Source organism: Ochlerotatus camptorhynchus, unplaced genomic scaffold, assembly GCF_037179485.1.
Source record: "Ochlerotatus camptorhynchus isolate MF236.1 unplaced genomic scaffold, CSIRO-AGI_Acam_v1.1 ptg000036l, whole genome shotgun sequence".
In the NCBI taxonomy this organism is placed as follows: Eukaryota; Metazoa; Arthropoda; class Insecta; order Diptera; family Culicidae; genus Ochlerotatus; species Ochlerotatus camptorhynchus.
The window spans coordinates 803,020-824,202 of NW_027040527.1; the positions used below are offsets into that span (position 1 = coordinate 803,020).

General features: G+C 43.2%; 1 protein-coding gene across 1 annotated transcript in view; it reads left to right on the forward strand.

The window, feature by feature from the left end:
• LOC135710216 (thioester-containing protein 1 allele R1-like) overlaps positions 1-20,307 on the forward strand; it is a 29,665-nt gene extending 9,358 nt beyond the window's left edge. The window contains exons 2-14 of the mRNA XM_065232741.1: positions 1,934-2,108; positions 2,168-2,530; positions 2,594-2,921; positions 2,985-3,280; positions 3,394-3,497; positions 3,565-3,820; positions 3,884-4,096; positions 4,174-4,216; positions 4,283-4,708; positions 18,145-18,441; positions 18,503-19,767; positions 19,830-19,983; positions 20,040-20,307. Of these exons, the coding sequence (XP_065088813.1) occupies positions 1,934-2,108; positions 2,168-2,530; positions 2,594-2,921; positions 2,985-3,280; positions 3,394-3,497; positions 3,565-3,820; positions 3,884-4,096; positions 4,174-4,216; positions 4,283-4,708; positions 18,145-18,441; positions 18,503-19,767; positions 19,830-19,983; positions 20,040-20,128 (4,009 nt within the window). The 3' untranslated portion in view covers positions 20,129-20,307. The remainder of the gene's footprint in view (positions 1-1,933; positions 2,109-2,167; positions 2,531-2,593; positions 2,922-2,984; positions 3,281-3,393; positions 3,498-3,564; positions 3,821-3,883; positions 4,097-4,173; positions 4,217-4,282; positions 4,709-18,144; positions 18,442-18,502; positions 19,768-19,829; positions 19,984-20,039) is intronic.
• Positions 20,308-21,183: the final 876 nt, after the last annotated feature.

The window sequence follows — 21,183 nt, forward strand, 5'->3', positions numbered from 1 at the left end:
AATCACACACGTATAACCATCCGGGAGGTAAAGTGCCAGTGCTAATCCGTCAAATGCAGCCGAAAACTATGAAAGCGAACGCACGCACAAAACAGAGAGCAACACAAACAGCACACTTCCATCGAAATAAGTTGCTGCAACTTGATTGTGACTGGAATGGGTTGCACACAAGTAACCACAATTTTTCAGTGTCAAGTATGCTGCTAGGAAAACTTTAAACACAGCCGTATCCAAAGGGGTTCAAAATTGCACTCACAATTGTGTTGTTAAATTTTACTTAACATATTGATTTTTTAGGGATTTGCACCGGCGTTTTAAAAGATCATTTGGGTGTTTCTCAAGGAATATTTTTCAATTATTAATGGGTCGTTTCATCTAAAGACTGGAACGTGCAAAAATTCTTATTTTTCTTTTGGTAGTTCAATTCATATATTTAAAGGAAAAAATGTTCGTTTATTCTTTTGGTTTGCCAAATCCGAGCTGCCGTGCCTTCCGCTTAACCCCTTCCATTAAATTTTGCACAGTGGTCTCATCGACCTTATTCTCCGCCGAACGCCAATTCATGGATTTTTTTTTGAGATTCTGTTTGACCAAGGCCCAATACCGTTCGATAGGGTAGTGTTCTGGGCTGTTGGGAGGGTTGTGGTCTTCGGGTACCACAACCACGTTGTTCACATCTTACCACTCGATTGCCTTTTTCGCATAGTGCCAGCTCGCCAAGTCCATCCAGAACAGCACAGCTGTATCATGTTGCTTTAGAAATTGTAGCAGTCGCTTTTCCAGGCACTACTGGACGTAGATCTCTTGATTGATGGTTCCCGTAGTAATGAAAATGCCGCTTTTTAGACCACACATGCATATGGCCTGCTAGACAAGATATATTTTTCCGGGAACTTCGATAGTTTGATGGTTTTGAAAATTTCAGCGGTATAAAACTCCTGTCCCGGAAGCTGCTTGAAATCCACCTTGACATAAGTTTCGTCGTCTATAACGGACGACACAGTCGAACTTTGTGAGCAGATTCGAATACAGCTTTCGGGACCGCTGCTTTGCCGACGTGTTTTGTGTGTAATCTCGGTTCGTCACCTTCACCTTCTTAAAAGTTGACAACCCGGCTCGTTTTTTGGCCCGCTGCACAGTAGCATGGGAGACATTGAGCTTGCCAGCGACGTCCCGGATGGAGAAGTTAGGATTCCGCTTATATTTCACCGCCACCTTTTTCGTCGTCGCTGCCACGTCCGGATTACGAATACCGCCGCTTCCAGGCTTCCTGGTGGTGGACAGAAGGTCCCCGAACAATTTTAAATCGTTTGTCATGGTCGATTTGGCCACATCCAGCAACAATTTTGCCAACTTGGCGTGTGAGAACATCGGATTCTCTTGCTGCGCGAGCAAAATTTTGACACGCTGCTCCTCTTGCTTGGACATCATTTTGAAATTTGAAGAGCAAGCGGTGAAAACTCATCATAGCAACCATTGTATATACACTCAACTTCGAAAAACAGCATTTAAGCACAGAAATACACCAATTTGAAGTTGACCAATTTTTGCCCGTTCCAGAATTTATTCCAAAGGTGCATTCTTAGGGCTGCCGTTTTACCAGCTATATTTATATTCACCCACACATGCTCAAGTTCTTTAGATTTCGAAGAGACAATTCACTTTCAAATTAAAATTTGATGATATTGCGATAAGAACTTCACCACCTGACATTCTTTGAGTTAAAACTGAATCGCGGTCATCTATGAAAACATTATAATCACCACCTAAAATTTCCTCACGTTTAATTGAATCATTCCAATTTGTTTCAGTTTCCATTATAACCGAAAAAGAAGAGCTCAATATATTCTTATAAATTTAAATCATGCGGTTTAAATTCTGACAATCAACCAGATTAACCACACATTTCACTACCAAACCTCACTCATTGCAGGTTATCAATAATTGGTCCTAAGAAGATACGACCGAATACCAACTATACGGTAGTGTTGAGCAATTCCCTGAACTATCACGCTCGAGTACAGCTATCGCTAGAAAATGAAGACGATCTGAAGATGGTGAAACCCATCGTAGTGCAGCGTCGATCAGTACAATCAATCGATTTCGCCGTAAGATTCGTTAAGTTTTTTTCAAACTTTCAATGCGTATAGTTTATCTTACATTGCAGCTGGGGAGCATAGAGCGAGGCCAATACACACTGGCCATGGAAGGTTTAGATCAAAGAATAAGCTTATATCAACGCGTTGAGCTGGATTTCGAGCCGAAGTCAATGTCCGTATTGATCCAAACCGACAAACCTGTGTACAAACCCGGCGAGCTGTTACGATTCCGGATAGTGGTGATTGATGAAGACACAAGACCGGTCAAGAGCATACAAACGGTAAACATTGCATTGGATGATTCAGAGGAAACGTCTATTAGGAAATGGCCATTTGCTCGACTGTACAATGGCGTATTCGAATCAGCGGTGCAAATAGCCTCTTCACCGGTATTGGGAAACTGGACAATCACTGTTAAGGCTTCCGACGATGTAAGTTGACTGGTTGTCTTAGAAATGTGTGATTTAAAGCTGAAACACGTACTCTTGTAACAGGTTATAGTCACCAAGCAGATCGAACTGAAAGAGTTTGTATTGCCGAAGTTTTTCGTTCGAGCTTTTCCTTCCAAGGTGCTTTTGGTGGAAGATAAAAAGATCTCCATAATGGTGGAAACAGCTTACACGTTTGGTGAACCCGTCGACGGAACTGTCCAAGTGGATCTGTATATAGATGAAACATCCCCTGATCCACAATTTTCCACCACTACTCGAATCACTGGCCAAACAATCGTTGAATTTAATCTTGGAGATGAAGCTGATATTGGTGAAGTTGATACCCGTACAGATGTTACCGCGAAGATTACTGTAACGGAAGCTTTTTCCAGTGCGATTTTTGTCTTAATCAATTAAAAACTGTTATCGATAATGTGTGAAAAATTGCTTACAGATCGAACGATGAACATTACCCAGTCGATTCCGCTTTATCAAAAACCATACGTAGTTACGGCCGTGCCGTCATCAGCTGCGTTTCGGCCAGGGGTTGCATATCCAGTGCAGTTGGTTGTGAAAGACCACTTTGGTCGGCCTCCGAGTGAAGGAAAACCTGGAACGGTTCAAGTGAGAGCGGAATTTGATTTACCTGAAGACAGCGACATCCAGGAGATGGAAGCAGCACTCAACAAGCATGGAGAGGCAGTGGTCGTTCTAGATCCTCGCCCGAATGCCTTACAACTGTCAATTACGGTGAGCGTCTACTGTTCATATAAATGATCAAAGCTGTCACCACATGTCGAGTTTCTACATTATTCACAAGAACAGTAACTGTCTGAACTATAGCCGGGGTGATCTCCTTTCAGGCCACATACGACTCCATTGAGTACGAAACGAGCCAAGAGAGGATAAGTGGAGTTCAATCTCAAAGCAAGCAGTACATTAAGATTAACCGGAATCCAAAGTACAGGTTGGTAACATTCTGATTGTCATTCGGATATCAGTTCCGATTAATTTCAACTGTGCATCTACCGTAGGGTCCGAGCAAACAAAGTCGTTTCATTTGATGTCTCCTGTACGAAAACTATGACGCACTTCTCCTACGTCGTGGTTGCCCGTGGAAAAATCGTTGCGTCGTCGAATGTGCCAGTGGCGAATAAAAGGAAATACACGTTTAAGCTTAAACTGTTACCGGAGATGGCACCGGAGGCTCGGATTATTGTGTACTACACCAATGAGGATTTCCTGATTTTCGATGACTGTGAACTGAAGTTTGAAACCTTCAACAATGATGTAGGTTTTTCTTGGTACATTACTGGGATTGTAGAATGTTATCATTGCGTTGATTTTCTGTAGTTCAAATTCACATTGGATAAGCACCAATACACTCCAGGGGAAGACATCCGAATCGACGTGTATGCTGCTGGTGACTCGTACGTAGCGTTCAGTGGAATTGACCAGAGTGTGCTGCTAGTGGGACAGGAGCGTCACAATTTCAACGAAGAAGATGTGCTGAAGGAACTCTCACTTTACGGAAACACGAATGACGATGAGTTCGATTTATTCCATGTAAGGGAAAGCTTTGTTTTAGCATCAGTTGAAGTGGGAAAGTTACTTTGATTGTGGAATTTTTTGATTCTTTACAGAAATGGGGATTGTTTCTGAGATCTACTTCTCAGATAGACTCGAGTAAGTTGCAAAAACACATTGATGGATGTACCAAATGTCATAATTTGTTTCTCTCTTTTTCAATAGTTCAAGCTCCTAATGAATTGTATCGCTTTGGCGGATCGCTACTCGGGATTGGAAAGTCTGCGGTAGAGGCAATCCACATACGCACTGTGTTCGACGAGTCCTGCTTGTGGGGTAACTACACCATGGAGAATAAAAGCACTCACATGCAGATAACTGAATATGTTCCGGATACGATCACCACGTACTACGTCTCAGGATTTGCGCTGAGTCCCACCTTGGGGCTCGGGGTAGTCAAACAACCGGAGAAGTTCATTGTGCGGAAACCGTTCTACATGATTGCAAATCTACCGTACTCGATCAAGCGCGGTGAGGTGGCACTGATTCAGGTGACAGTTTTCAACTTCCTCGGGCAAAGCGTCACCACCGATGTGACTTTATACAACAGACATCAACATTTCGATTTCGTTGAAAACACTTCAGGCAATCGTAAGTTTGTTTTACTTTGAGTACGCATTCGTCGTAATCATAATCAAATTTTGGAAACTATTTGGTTGATTTAGTAAATTTGGTAAATTCTATAAATTTCGTCTCAAGTTTGGCTTTGCGATCGGCATGTATGTGCTTTACTAGCAGGCCCAGTGCTGGTAAATGTTGACATTTTTTCATAACAATCATCCGATGTGATTTTTTTCCTTTTGTGCTGTAAAAGCACAGAAGAAGAAACGTTCTAGCTTGCATTTGCCGATAGGTTTGATAGAGCCTCGCTCGCGAGTTTGAAATGATCCGAGCGTAGCATTTCTCTGAGGAGAAGAATGCCTACTGCCAAATGATTCCACTGAGCTTCAGAGCTTGTGAGCGAAGGGGGATAAAATGAGAGTGAGGTTTGCTGCCATTAATGTACATGTTTTCTATCACACGCTCTTGCTCTCACTCTGGGTGAACTCTGAGCTTCTTGCGTCGAACAAAAAAGACACCGGAGTCTCGAAAAGTGCACCTCACGTCAAATCATCCTCTCGGTGAAGTTCACTCTTCCTATCTCTTGAGGAGTTTTTGTTTACTTCTTCCATATTCCGGCCACCACTCACTCGAGGTAAGGGCTGGCTAAACTCGCAGGACAAGAGTGTTTTAAAACCTCCAGTGAGTGAGGAGTTTCAGCAAGCCTGTTTGCCGACAGTCCCAGAACATGGCTACTTCATTAGTAGCCAGCTCCAAAAACGATTTTTTTTTTCAAAACTTAGTGAGCCTTGAAATTTTGATCTACATGAGCTCCTCTTATCAAACCTGCGTACGAAGCTGCGCATATGAGCAAAATTGCATTGCAAAAAAAAACAACAAGGGACAGCCCTATGGGGTTGTATGCAATGGTGACGTAGGACTACGTGGTCTTATTTAATAAATCTTATTTGTTAACTGCAGCAGGAGCTTGTGTTTTGTAGGAATAGGAATTTGAGCGGAGTTCTCTCTGTTTATACTCTTTGTAGCTACAGCTCACTGCTTGCAGGCAGCATTTCGTTGTGTACTGGAGAACACCCCCCACTCACCACGCGGTGATTGAACAAACACCGTTTGGTGAGATCGGATGTAATTCAACTTTGAAATCTGTGTTAGGGATATCTTTTTGTGCAGGCAATCGGTGATAATTTTAATTATCATAGCAACAGTTGCACATTCGTGCAATTTTCAATAGTGACACTTTGAAAAATGATAATGTTTTAAATTTAACAGATGCGTAGAAATATTTCTGATCGATTGATGATAAAATTATTGAAAATGGTGCATTGGCAGCTGAGTTATTAACGTTCAAAATCTTTCATAATTTTGTCACATGCTCCATTTTCGGTTTTCACAAAGTGTACCCCCATATAGAAATCACAGACGTAGTCCTACGTCAAAAACACAACATAAAATTCTGTCTTCATCCACATTTAATCTGCCTCCTAAATTGGAATGCAAACCAAATCAAAATGATTTTAAAATTAACCATTATTTATTCACTATTAATGGACTAACTGATAAGTGTTTACTATTCTTACAACAAAAGGTACACCAAACGTTTTGAAAAGACAAAACTGTTTGCCTACGGTTTGCTGAGCCGGTACGTACTGTTCAGTATCCTTCATTTCTGCTTGGATTCCAGCGCCGAAACCCAGACAGGACCTTCATAACTCAGTATCATCATAGATACACTAACCAGGAGCCGTCTCTTACTACTGCTTGGTCCCGAGATGTTCGGCATGATTCTGGCTACCGTATTAATGGCCTTCGCAGCCTTCTCGCAGGCGTATTCGACGTGGCTATAGAACCCAGGCGGTCGTCGATCATCACTCCCAGGTATTTCAACACGCGCTTCGAGGCTATGGCGTGCTCCCCAACGGTGATTTCTGTCCGCTGCACCGCTTTAAAGTTACTGACCAATACCTCTTTGCTTTTGTTGAGAGCTATCTGCAGCTTCGCTCCATGCATCCAGTATCTAATCATGTTGATCGCCTCGGTGGCCAACATTTCCATCTATTCCAGCGTCTTGCATGTTACCGCAAGAAGACGTCGTCCACAAAGCTAACGTTCTCAACTCGTTTGGACAGCTTCAGCGTAAGCACGTCGTTGTACATCCCGTTCCAGAGCGTTGGACCAAGGATGGAGCCTTGTGGAATTTCCACCGTGATCCTAACCGATCTCTGTCCCATGTCTGTTTCGTAGACCAGAACCCGGTTCTGGAAGTAGCTCCTTAGAATCCTACACAGGTAGTCAGGAACCCTCATTCTATGCAGCGCTTCGGCGATGGCCTCCCAGATGGTGGCCATCAAGTTTCCTAAAACGTGTCAAATATCATAAGATATGGGTATTTTTGGCACGGAGACAACGCGTGGCTGCCGAAAATCGATATTCGATGCTATGTTGCACTCTAATATGGCGGCCATAGGGTTTCAAAAAAGGTGTCAAATACCCTACAATATGGTTATTTTCAGAACAGGGACAACGCGTAGATGCCGAAAATCGATATCAGATACCACTTTGGAATCCAATATGGCGGCCATCAGGGTTCAGAAAGTTTCAAATACCCTACAATTAGGGTATTTTAGGAATGGGGACAACGTGTAGATGCCAAAATCGATATTCGATGCCTTTTTTTAAATCCAATATGGCGGCCATCGCGTTTCACAGAAAGTGTCAAATACCCTAAGATCTGGGTATTTTCGGAACGGAGACCACGCGTAGATGCTGAAAATCGATATATGATGCCATTTGTATGCTATTTGGCACTTCTTCTGAAATTGGAAGCTACCATCTCGAATTTCGCGATGGCGTCACACATCTATTTCTGGCTTCTAGATGTCAGCCCGATTAAAAAAAAAAAACCATTGATCGGTATTGGACAGTATTTCACAGTTTTTCTGAACCAAAACCACCTTCTTGGATTTAAAGTGACATCAATTTTCGGCGTCGGATATCGATTTCCGGCTTCTAGACGTTACCCTGATTCTTAAAAAACCGTGTATATGGGTATTTGATAGAATTTACAACTCTTTCTTAAACCGGAAGCAGCCATCATGGATTTCAAAATAGCGTCGGATATTGATTTCCAATCTCCAGACGTCACCTTGATTCCAAAAATATCCATATTGATGGGACAGCATCAGAATTTCGCATTTTGTTCTAAAATAAGAAGCCACCATATATGGTTTTAAAAATGGCGTCGGATATCGATTTTCGGCCTCTAGACTGGGTATTTGGCAATATTTCCCACTTGTTCTGAAATCGGAAGCCACCATCTTATATTTCGAATTGGGGTCGCATATCAATTTTCGATCTGTAGATTTCATACCGAATACAAATATACCAATATTGATGTGTATTTGACTGTATTTCCACTTTTTCGTAAAGCGGAAGCAACCATCTTCGATTTCAAAATGCCGTCGGATATCGATTTTCATCCTCTAGGCATCATCCTGATTCCAAAAATACCTTTATTGATAAGCATTTGACAGCATTTCCTACTTTTTCTTAAACTGGAAGCCGCCATCTTGGATTTAAAAATGGCGTCGCATATCAATTTTCGATTTCTAGACGTCACCCCGATTTAAAAAATACCCATATTGATGGGTAAACAAACCACCCAACAATAATAAATTTAACAAGCAATGGATCACATCATTCGAGCAGTTTAAAATGACGTTTCCTACCACTCGAACTTTAACGTGGAACAATATTTTGATATGTTTTCTTCTAGAACCTCGAGAAAATAGGGTCTTATTTGTTATATGCTTGAAAAATCTGGAATGTATTGTTTCATTTCCCTAAAATCGCTGGTAGAAGGTCGTCCCAAAACTGCTCGACAATATGATCAATTGCACAGATCTATGCGCACACGCTTAAATGAACCGAGTGAACAATCAACAAATGTAATAAAAACTGCGCGAATTTGGATCGAACAGCTTCATTTCAATGCAAAAGTAAGTTCATTTGACAATGAAAGAAGAAATCAACACTAGTCAAGCCAAAACAAACAGCATGAAAACTGATCGAAAGTGGTTCTGTTGGTGTTGACAGGGATCTGCTCGAAGAGAAGACAGAATGACTTTCAATTAACCACTTCATTCGAGCAGATAAAATGACGTTTACTACCAGTCGAACTTTGAAATGAAACATTATTTTGAGATTTTTTCTTCTAGAACCTCTAGAAAAGTATTATTATTATTTATCTTTATTAGGGAGGCTTTCAGCCTTGGGCTGGTTCGCCTCCTAGAAAAGTTGCCAACATTTGTGCGTTTCATAAAAAAATAGAAATTAGTTGCTCCAGTTTTGTGAAAACGCTGGTAGAAAGTCACGCCAAAACTGCTTGACAAAGTGGTCAATTGAAAGTGATGGTTGACAGCTTCATCGCCAATTGACGATTTTTGATTGAAAGTGACTTTGTGGGGCCCTGATCACGACATGGTGTGCCTCGTCCCAGAGGTTGGCAGCAGCGTCTCGACACAGCTCCTTGAAACGGTTTGACTTGCTCTGCTTTATCTCTCGTTTATGTGTGGCCCTGACCGCTCGGAACATACTTCTACGTTCCTCTCTGTCTGCTTCTGTTTTTGCTCTCTGAACACGTCTTCTGGCACTGAGACAACTAGCGTGGAGGGTGCTAATTGCCTCGTTCCACTTAAGGTCGCAAGTTCACGTCCTCCACATGATTCCGTTGCCAGATGTTATATCGGATTGCCTGATGGTAACTATGGGTATATCCTTCGCACTCTCTCCAATTCATGTTTACCATCAGCGGCGGACTACAGAAAGTGACGTTGATTCTCGGCCATCTCTGCGAAAAGTGCTGGTGGTGCCTTCATTGGACAGCCTAATTTCCAGCTTCGCCAGAGCTTCCTGCAGAATGTGCCCTCTTGCGTTTGTACATCTGCTTCTCCACTCCACTGCCCAAGCATTGAACTCTCCTTCGATGACTACCGGTCTTCGTCCGATCAGCTCTTCGGTAAGCCCATCAGCATCTCGTGGAATTGCTCCATCGTCCATCAGGGGGGTGCGTAGCAACTGCATATGAAGATTCCGTTAATTGAGGCGATCACGAAACCTTCTTCTTGAATGGGGTATCTGCCCATAATTTGTATTGAAACCATTACCGTTATCGGGAGGGACTCGATACGGTTCCGAAAGGATTGCAACGTCGCACTTTGTTTCCATTATCGACTGCCACAACAGCTGTGCACGTGCAGTGTCGCAATGATTGAGGTTTATTTGGGCTACCTCCGTTACTGTTGTGACAAGAAAACTAAGTGTAACTTGGAGCGAAATGATTGAGAATTCATGCTTCAAAACCAAAAAGAATTCAGCAAAATCAGCAGGCTGACAAAATTGGGGGTAGACAAAATCGGGAGCTGACAAAATCGAGAAAGCACTGTACTACAAATTTTAGAAAACAAATGCTTGAAAAATATCTGCCTAAAAATGTGAAAGGAAGGAACGAATGTTAGTTGAATCATCTCGAAAAGATTAGCGTTACCCAATTCGACAATGTTCAAAACCACTATGGAAAGTACTGAATCACTTCGGAAAGTACTGTATCACTTCGGAAAGTACTGAATCACTTAGGAAGTGTTCGAGATAATATAAGAAAATACTGAATAACTGCAGGAAAGTACTGAATTACTTCGGAAAACTTCGAAACTACTTCAGAAAGTACTGCATCACTTTAGAAAGAACTGAATATCTTAATAAAGTACTGAATCACGTTACAAATGATTTCAATCGTTTCGGAAAGCACCGATTCACTTCATAAGAATTTTGAATCACTTCGAAAAGTGTTGAATCGATTCTGAAAAGTTTAGAATCGCTTCGGAAAGTACTGAATCTCTATAAAAATGTTCCGAGTCTTTTCGGAAAGTACTGAACCACTTTGGAAACTATTTTAATTATTTCAGAATTTACGGAAGAGTTTGAAATCACCTCCGCAAGTATTGATTCACTTCGAATAGAAATGAATCGCTTGAGAAAATTTTGGAATCACTTCAGAAGGTTCTGAACCACTTCAGAAATGTTCGGAATCACTACGGAAAATGCAGAATTTCTTTTGAAATTTTGGAATCAATTTGAAAAGTATTACATTATTACAAAAAAAAAAGTTTTTCGTAAGTACCAGTATCAGTTTGGAAAAAACAGAAGCATTTAAGAAGAGTTTGGAATTATTTCAGAAAAAAATTGAATAACTTTAGACAAGTTCGGATGACTTTGGAAGTTACTGAATTACTCAATAAAATTTAATGAATTACTCCGGAAAGTACTTAATAAATTCATAAATTTTCGAAAACACTTCTACAAGTACTGAATCACTTCATAAAAGTTTAGAATCATTTCAGAAAGTCCTGAATATCTTCAGAAAATTCTGAAACTTTTAGAAGTTTGAAGTCATTTAAGAAAGTACTGAATCAGATCAGAAAAGTTGGAATCACTTCGAAAAGCACTAAATTACTTGAGCAATTTTGGATTCAATTTGAAAAGTGTCGTGACCGGACCGAGGTTTCCAGCCTCCGCCACGGCAACACGAATTAGCGATGCAGCTCCAACGGGTGCGGCTGCTTCTATTGCTGCTGCTGCTGCTGCTGCTGTTTCTGCTGCTGAGGTTTCTGTTGCTGCTGTTTCTGCTGCAGGTGGTGGTCCGTCATCTCCAAAATTCGTTACAAGAATGACTTCAACGAGTTTAGTTTAGTTTAAATGATCTTTATTTTAGTTTAACTTGGACGATTACCATATAAATTTTTACTAAGTGATTTAATTGCTTTCTTCATTTTTTGCCCATACTTAAACAAAATACAAAATTTGTTTTACAGAATTAGTTCTAGACTTAGTACACGGTCGACCACCTTGGTGGGATTGGTTTGTTTTGTTTTTAGAATTTGAAGAGAAACTACTTAATACTACTATTTACAGCTTAAAACTAACCTACTCTACTATATACACTTAACCTACTATGTACAAATTGCTTATTAAAGCATGTTCAGAAAGATTGCATTTTTGAATAAATTTAGTTGTCATATCATCAATTTTGGAATCTACTTTGGGAATTTCTGCCTCTTGATGGAGGTCTGCTATTCTTGTGTCGAATGGACGATCTAGGATCATCCTCAACACTCTATTCTGTGCAACCTGGATTTTGTTCCTGTGGGTCTGAGCGCACGATTCCCACACCGGGCGGCATAGAAGATCGCGGGGGCTATGATCTGTTTGTAGACAGCCAGTTTGTTTTGCCTTGAGAGGCGGGATCTGCGGCAAATGAGCGGATACAAACACCTAACCAAGGCGGAGCACTTAACTAGGGTTTTCTCTATGTGCGAGCGGAACAGGAGCTTCTCATCGAACAACATCCCGAGATAAGTAACATCAGTGGACCACTCGACCCTTGTACCATCCATTATTACGGTACAGGAGGGAGACGGTTTAAGTTTTAATGATTGTCTGTGAAGGAACATGATCGCTTGGGTTTTCGAGGCGTTGATTTTGATTTTCCACGTGGTGGCATAATCAGTAAAGGTGTCAAGGCATCGTTGGAGCTTGTTCGTAATTTCACGAGGCATCCTACCCTTGACGGCTATCGCGGTGTCATCTGCAAACAGAAAGAACACGCAACCGTCTCCTAGAGGAGGGATGTCCGACGTGTAGATGCTGTAAAGCAGTGGTCCCAGCAGACTCCCTTGCGGAACACCTGCTGGGATCGGAAATTGTCCCGAAAGGGAACTATTCAACGACACCCTGAACGACCTTTGCTGGAGATAGTTACGGGTGATTTTCACAAGGTATGGTGGAAAGTTGGAGTTACAAAGCTTGTATATAAGTCCGTCGTGCCAGACATTGTCAAACGCCTTTTCGACGTCTAACAAGGCCATGGCTGTGGACTTGGATACAGCTTTGTTACTTCGGATGTTATTCATCACCCGCACTAGCTGATGATTGGTGGAATGCCCCTTGCGGAACCCGAACTGTTCCGGAAGAAGAATGTCATGTTCCTCCACAAACTTGTTTAGTCGGCTGAGGATCAATTTTTCGAACAGCTTGCTCAGCGCTGAGAGCAGGCTAATCGGTCTGTAGCTTGACGGTAGTGAAGGGTCTTTCCCAGGTTTGCGGATCGGGATGATTTTTGCCACCTTCCAGATGCTTGGAAAGTAGTGCAGCTCCAAGCATCTGTTGAGGATGGCAGCCAGCAGCGAGTGCACCCTCGCGCTGAGATTTTTCAACTCTAGGTTGAATATTCCGTCAAACCCGGGAGCCTTCATGTTCGTACTGTGTTTCAGCGCTGAGCAAATTTGTTCCTCTGTAATCCGTTCTTCTGGAGGGACGGCACAAGGGGAGGCATCTAACGTCTGGACGCACTGCACAACCTGGTTCTCGAGTGGACTTGGGATTGTAGAGCCAAGCAAATGCGACTGGGCAATGTGCTCCCCAATTGCATTGGCCTTCTCTTCGTTGGTGATAAGCCGTTCGTCATTGACTCTAAGTGGTGGAATGGGCTTGGGGTGAGACTTCAACACCTTGGCAACCTTCCAGAATGGTCTGGAACGGTCGTCCAGGTTATGAACGAGCCGCCCGAAACTCTCGTTCCGAATTGAGACCATTCTGGAAGCGATCTGCCGATTCAGATCGACCATTTCGCATTTACACTGCAGATCCCCAGTCCGCTGAAACTGGCGTCTACGAACATTTCTGAGCCGAATCAAGAGTTTGGTGTGGGAATCAATTGCTTGAAACTTACCCCTCACAGGAACTCGTCGAACGCACTCTTCGTCAGCCACGGATATGGCTTGATGGAGACCCTCCAGGGCCCGGTCGATGTCCTCCACTGTGTCGAGCGGTGGGTTGACGTCGATATGGCGGTCGACCACGCGTCGAAACTGGACCCAGTTGACTCGATGGTAGTCCTTCCGCTGGCACGGTGCAGGGGCCACGTTGTAGCCCAGCTCGGTCAGCACCGGTTGGTGGTCCGAACTCAGGTCGTTGACGGCAACCGGCTTGGCTAATCTGGTGTTTGCCAAGAACAGGTCCAGCGTCGATGGGTTGCCCGTCGGTGATGTGAAGGTTGGTTCGTCCGGAAACCAGACGGAATAGAGACCATGCTGGGAATGGTCGAATAGCAGGCGGCCGTTCTGGTTCTGCTGGTAGTTCCGCCAGGCCTCGTGCCGGGCGTTCAGGTCCCCTCCGATTACGAAGCGGGCATTGGTGCGGGTTATGATGGCAAGGTCGTTCTTGAACTGCTGTGCTGTACCATTGCTAACGGTACATTGCCGGGGACAGTAGGCGGCGATGAACCGGATGTTTCCGGTCGATGTTTCCACCTCTACGCCGACGGCCTCGATGATGGAAGTGCGGTAGTGGGGTAGGGTGCAGTACTTGATGCCTTTCTTGATGATGACCGCGACACCGCCCCCCCTGGAGCTGGTGCGATCAAGCCGGACAATGCTGTGGTCGGGCAGCCAGAAGCTGTCACCGGTCTTGAGGTAGGTCTCGGTGAGAAGGCCCACGTCGATGTCGTGCTTGCGGAGGAAGTCTGCAAGCTCAATGTTTTTCGCCCCTACGGAGCGAGCGTTCCAGTTGGTGATCTTTATGGGTTCACGGTCCATAATTAGCGACAAAGGAGATGATAGCTTGGAGCTGTTGTGTTCTTGTTGCGCAGGTGCGCTTGATGATGATGGCCTGGGCCAACAGTGTGACGATCTCATCCGTTGACAGCGGAGAATCGTCTGTAGCTTCACCGGTTGTACCGGCCAATCCCGGAGCAGGGGGATCCGTCGATGGCCCGGAGGCTTGACCGGGTACTGCAGCGGCAGCCAACTGTTGGTTGAGCGGGAGCGGCGGCAACACTGGAATTGGCCGTGATTGGACCGGTGATAACGGAGGAAAGTTCTGCGCGTTGTTTTCTGGAACCTTCTTGCGACCGGGCTGGCTGTTGGACGAGGCCTTCTTCCGGATCTCGGCGTATTCGGCCCGCTTCGGACAGGCCTTACTCGTGGCCTTGTGGGCGGCACCGCAGTTGGCGCATGTGGGAGTGGCTTCCTCGATGCTGTCGCAGTTGTCGATCTTGTGGTTTTTGCCGCATTTGATGCAGCGGCTGGCCATGCGGCAATTCCTGGTGCCGTGCCCGAACAATAGGCAGTTCGAGCACTGAGTGACGCCACGGTGGGTGGGTTTATACCGCTCCCACTTCACTACGATGTGGAACAGTGTGCGTGTCGTCTGGAGATCCTTCACGGTTGTGGAGTTCTTCTCCAGATGGACCAGGTAGAGCTGGTCACGATACTTGATGGCCTTGCTGCGGGTCATCTTGTGGACTTCGACCGGCTTGAGGCCGTTCGCCTTAATCTCGTCCATTAAGGTGGTGGTGTCCATGTCGTGGAGCCCGCGCAGCACCACTTTCAGTGGCTTGGTGGCCTCGATGTCGTGGGAGAAGTACTCCAGCTTCATTCTGTCCAAGAGGGCCTGAACTGCGTTGAAGTGTTTTTCGGCCGGGACCATCAGTTTGTAGCCTTCCGTGCACCGTTGAATGGTGCAGCGAAGGCCCTGCTTAATGTAGAAATCCAGCTGCTCCCATAGCCCGGGAGGGAAGCCCTTCACATAGAAGGGTGGCAACTTAACTTTTTTCGGCACCGTCTCAGGGTCCGACTGCGGCTGGGCTCCGTTCTGCAGGGCGGAGAACGGATTGTTGCTCAGCAGCTTTTTTGCTGCTGATACGGTGGCGCTGCTGTCTTCAGGTCTGGGTCGTTTAGTTCCGGGAGGCCCCGGCTGCGGGTCCGCAACGCCTGTCGGGATGGGCAATGGGGTTTTCTTCTGCTTCTTCTGGGCTGGCTCGGTGGTCGCGCCGTCTCCTGGGAGAGTCTGTTTTCCCGGTAAACCGGCACTCGCGTTACCGCGCGATTTCTTACCCATGGCTGGGTCAGCGAGAGCGTCACTACACAACGCGGAGCTAATTCGACTTGCGAACGAACGAACGAAACTAGAGAGAATTCAAATCGACTGAACTGCTCAACAGTCTGGCAGCGAATGTCGAGCTCATGACTTCAACGAGCTTAGGTGCTTCATATTTATACCTGCTAACCTATCAAAATTCTCTAACCAATGAGATTCTGTTTACATACGAACTATCACGCTTCACGCTCACTTGATTCTACTCATTATTTATTCAACACTAACTCTATCTTCTACATTCTTCCCTTCTTCTACTCTCCTTAATTGAGGAAGGGGGGCATTATATCCACATATTTGGTGGAATTTTATCTACCCTCTCGGGGGACTTTCATCTACCATCTCAGAGATATTTCATCCATGAGGTCATGGCAATTCCAACTATTTAAAAATTTCCTCAGTCCATCCATCAAGTTATGGCAATTCCAACTATTTCTAAATTTCTTCAGGCCATCCATCAGATAATAGAAATTCTCATCTACCATCCCATACAGAATTACCAGGTCATAGTAATTCTATCTACCATCCATCGGGTCATGGTAATTCTATCTACCATCCATCAGTTCATGGTAATTCTTTCTACCATCCATCAGGTCATGGTAATTCTATCTACCATCCATCAGGTCATGGTAATTCTATCTACCATCCATCAGGTCATGGTAATTCTATCTACCATCCATCAGGTCATGGTAATTCTTTCTACCATCCATCAGGTCATGGTAATTCTTTCTACCATCCATCAGGTCATGGTAATTCTATCTACCATTCATCAGGTCATGGTAATTCTTTCTACCATCCATCAGGTCATGGTAATTCTATCTACCATCCATCAGGTCATGGTAATTCTTTCTACCATCCATCAGGTCATGGTAATTCTTTCTACCATCCATCAGGTCATGGTAATTCTATCTACCATTCATCAGGTCATGGTAATTCTTTCTACCATCCCATACAAGAATGACTTCAACGAGCTTAGGTGCTTTATATTTATACCTGCTAACCTATCAAAATTCTCTAACCAATGAGATTCTGTTTACATACGAACTATCACGCTTCACGCTCACTTGATTCTACTCATTATTTATTCAACACTAACTCATTATTTATTCAACACTAACTGAATCATTCAAAAAAGCGTGTTGTCACTTCCGCAAGTACTGAATCAAGTCGGAAAGAACTGAATCATTTAAGACAAGTTTTGAATCACCTCAGATAGTACTGACTAGTTTCAGAAAAGTTCGGAATCACTTCGAAAAGTACTTAATCACTTCCTGCGAATCCAAACACATAAAGCAACCAACGATACAGACAAAACGGTTGCTACGACTACCATGACTAACTCGCATTGTAACATAGCTCGATCAGAGCGGTAGAAGGATAATGTTATATTGCTTGCCTGCCTTGTTGCAATGTACACGGATGAGGACATAGCTTGATCTGAATCGAGAAAAGACATCACAAAAAAAATCCCATTAACACATGTGCATCATCTTCGGCTTTACTTCGTGAAGCAACTGGCCAACAATTTGCTCGTTTCCTTCTACCGCCCCGAGTGAGCTGTGTCGCAAGGGCTGCTTGTCATGAAAAAAAAGAAGAATATTATATCATTATTACTTTCCACTTCTGACATAGCGTTCTCATTCGGTTCGTTGATTGCTTGTCATTTTGTCATTTGGAGATATTTTTGATTCCCTGATCACTTTGGAGGCGAACCAGCCCCAGGCTGAAAGCCTCCCTAATAAAGATAAATCAATCAATCAATCCCTGATCACTTCCGTTAACTTCGGAACTGCTCCGGAAAGTACCGATTCAATTAATAAATGTTTAAAATCACTTCCGCAAGTTCTGAATTCATTCGGTAAGGCTTGGAATTACTTCAGAAAAGTTTTAATCATTTTGGAAAGTTTGGAATCAATTAAACATGCACACTGGCGCCATGTAGTGACATCATGACATGATGTTCAGAGAATTTGAGGAAAATTGTTAACGCTTTAAGAAGTTCCAAGAAGCTCAGGTAAGCTAGGTTTTGAGATCTTCATGGATCTCACAGGTCTTAAGGGTAGTTCCAATAGCTTCAGAGATATTCCGAGAATTCCAGGAAAGTCCTGAATTTTGTAATAGACTATCGCTGATGGTTAAAGATCTCGAAGAATTAGTATTATAATTAGTAAGATAAATTAAGTGCAGTTACATGAACTTAGAAAACAATTACAAATTTTCTGTGTAAATCTTGAAACTGCATAAGTCGTTTCGTTTTTACTACAGGGTTATAACTCCACTGAAATTAAGAAAATCTAGCTTCAATGATCATCAGAATGACCAAAAACATTTCAATTGAAGTTTTGTAAACTTCAGGGCAGTTGCAAGTACTTCGGGATCTTCAGGGAAAATCATTGCAGTTCCTTTAATTTTAGGCAATAACACTTAATCGCAGTGAAATCAATAGCTGTTAGCTTTTCAAAATTGTCCTTATTTTTCAGCTAACGTACGGACGAAAACTGTGACCGTCCCGAACAACAATGGAAGGCCCGTTTCGTTCATGATCAAAGCCAAAGTCCTTGGAAAAATTGCTATCAAGTTTCAAGCAAACAGCTCGCTAGACACGGACTCCTTAGAGCACATGTTACGCGTGACTCCCGAGAGCCAACGGACCGATAGAAACGAACCCCGATTTATTGAGCTGACAGAAAATTTTGGAAGAAACGCCTTTGACTTTATTTTGGACATCCCTCGGACCATCGACGAAGGCTCTGCTAAGATCAAATTTTCGCTGGATCGTAAGTTAATTCACAGGATTGGATTGAATCCGGATAGAAGCTATTTATCTTTCAATTCTAGCCGATATTCTGGGAAAAACTATTGAAAACCTAGACGGATTGATACGGAAACCAAGTGGATGCGGTGAGCAGAATATGATCAACTTTGTACCGAACATCGTCGTGCTGGATTATCTCTCTGAAACTGGTACTGTAGCGGATCACATCAGATCCAAAGCAATCAACTTTCTCAGCAGTGGCTATCAGAATCAACTCCGATACAAACGATCGGATGGTGCATTCAGCATCTGGGGCCAATCTTCTGCCGGCAGTACGTTTTTAACTGCATTTGTGGCCAAATCCCTCAAGATAGCCGATAAGTACATCAACGTGGACAGGGGTGTTGTAAATAAAGCATTCGAATGGCTGGCGTCTAAGCAGAGTTCAGATGGGCAATTCCCAGAAGTGGGCAGGGTATTCTCTGTGAGTATGCAAGGAGGCTTGAAATCGACCAGCTACGCTCTCACATCGTATGTATTGATTGCATTTGGAGAAAACGAGGAAGTGGCCGAAATGTATAAGTCAGTTGTTCAGAAAACTGCGCAATACCTAGTGACGAACTTTGAAAACATCAACGATGTGTACGATCTGTCATTGGCAGCTTATGGATTGTCTCTAATTAAGCATTCAAAGCGGATGAATTTTCTCAACAAGCTTATTGAGAATTCCATTTTCGCAGACAATGCTACTGAGCGATACTGGAACAGGGACCCTGTTGGTGTGGAAGTGGCTGGATACGCTCTACTGTCGTACATCGCCAATGACATGTTTTACGATGCCACACCGATAATGCATTGGCTCAACAGGCAAAGATACGGTCTTGGCGGCTACGCCGGGACACAGGATACGTTTGTTGGGCTCAAAGCATTGGCCAAATTTGCAGCGAAAATGTCCGGCACTAGAAACGATTATCGAGTTAGAATATACCACGGACAGCTGGAGCTCAAGTCATACCATATCCAAAAAGCACAATCAATGACCATTCAAGAGATGGACATTCCAAACCACATTCGGAAGCTCAAGATTGAAGTGGATGGCATTGGAAATGGTTATTTCCAAGTAGCGTATCAATATTACCACAATATCCAAGTGGCAAAGCCCAGTTTCGATCTGGAAGTCAAGCTGCTCAACACAACTACCTATAACGTGCAACATTTGAAGGTATGTGTGAAATACAAACCTAAAGAGGCTTATGATCGGTCAAACATGGCCCTTGTGGAGACATTCTTTCCCAGTGGAATGTTAGCTGAAGTTGAAGCTGTAAAGGACATAACCGGGGGAGTCAAGGTATATTTTGTATTTGAGTTACTTTTTCCTGGAACAGGTCCGTTCAATTTCTCCCATTTCAGAAAACGGAACGGCGCTTCTCAGACACCTCGGTTGTTGTCTACTATGAAAGCTTGGGCTCAGAGGAGGAGTGCTTCCAAGTGGCTGCCTATCGTCGGTTCAAAGTTGCCCTGCATTTGCCGGCGTACGTTGTGGTGTATGACTACTATCATGATGGTAAATTTTGCTTTAATTTAGCTATAAGCTGATGTTTCAATCTCGGCCGATTACAGATCGTTTTGCCATCCAAAAGTACGAAGGGAAGGTACTACAGCTTTGTGACATTTGCGAAGACGAAGACTGTGAAATATTGTTATGCTAGTGTTCCGTTGACTACCCCAAAGAGTGTTCCTAATGGTGTAATGATGTCGAATGTCTCTTATTACGCGAAGCGATCACTTTGATTTTTGTCTGTTTTGCTTTCTAGAACATTCATAGTCTTTTTGCGAATTTGCTAGATAATCCTTTAGGGATTTGAGATGCATTGTATTTTATGAAAAACGGTACAGAAAGCACTAAATAAAAAAACAATAAACAAATTTTAGATTTTACCTCTGAGAATTTCATGAAACTTCGCTCAATTCTGGAGTCCTTTTTGAATAGGTCATATGATACAAACGGGCCCACTACCTCATTTCTGTTTTATATTCTCATAAAAAAGTACTTTTCGTATGCGTCAACGAATCAAAACATAGTTTACATACGATGCCAAAATTCTATAGGGGTATCAATCGTCGTATGTAGCACATTTGGCAGTAACATAAAAACTGTACATACGACCTGATGTTTTGCAAATTTCCAATGTAAACAGTTGTGGGTGGTCCATCAAATGATAACTACGCTTTCAATGAGCTATATATCCCAAGTAACAATTATGCAATCATTTGGCATCCACTCTGATTTATGATGGGTTTATAATGGCAATGAATAATCCATTTAGTTTAAATACAGCATTTCACAGTGTAAACCGTTCCTGCTTAGTAGTTCACCTTTTCGCTGTTTTAAAAACCTTTTACAATCTGGAGAGAAGTCAAAAACTGTTTTGTTTTAAAATTAAATTTAAAGTAGTTCTCAATCCCACCATAAAACTGTTCTATAAATCAATCATAAACTTCATTAGCAATTTTTTATTAATGTCTTGATAAAATACTCTATAAACCTGTTCTATCATTATAAAAGCAATCATAAAACCATTAGTGTAGAGTCCCTCCAGGAGGCAACAATCGAATTCACCAGAAGGAACACTTTCGGAACTCGCCAATAAAACTCGTTTAACCACTTTAACTTTAACAGACCGTTTTATTCACTACCAGTCGCAACAATCGTTAATCGGCTTCTGCCTCAATAAATCTCCCTTACACCGAGGCGCTCGTTTGT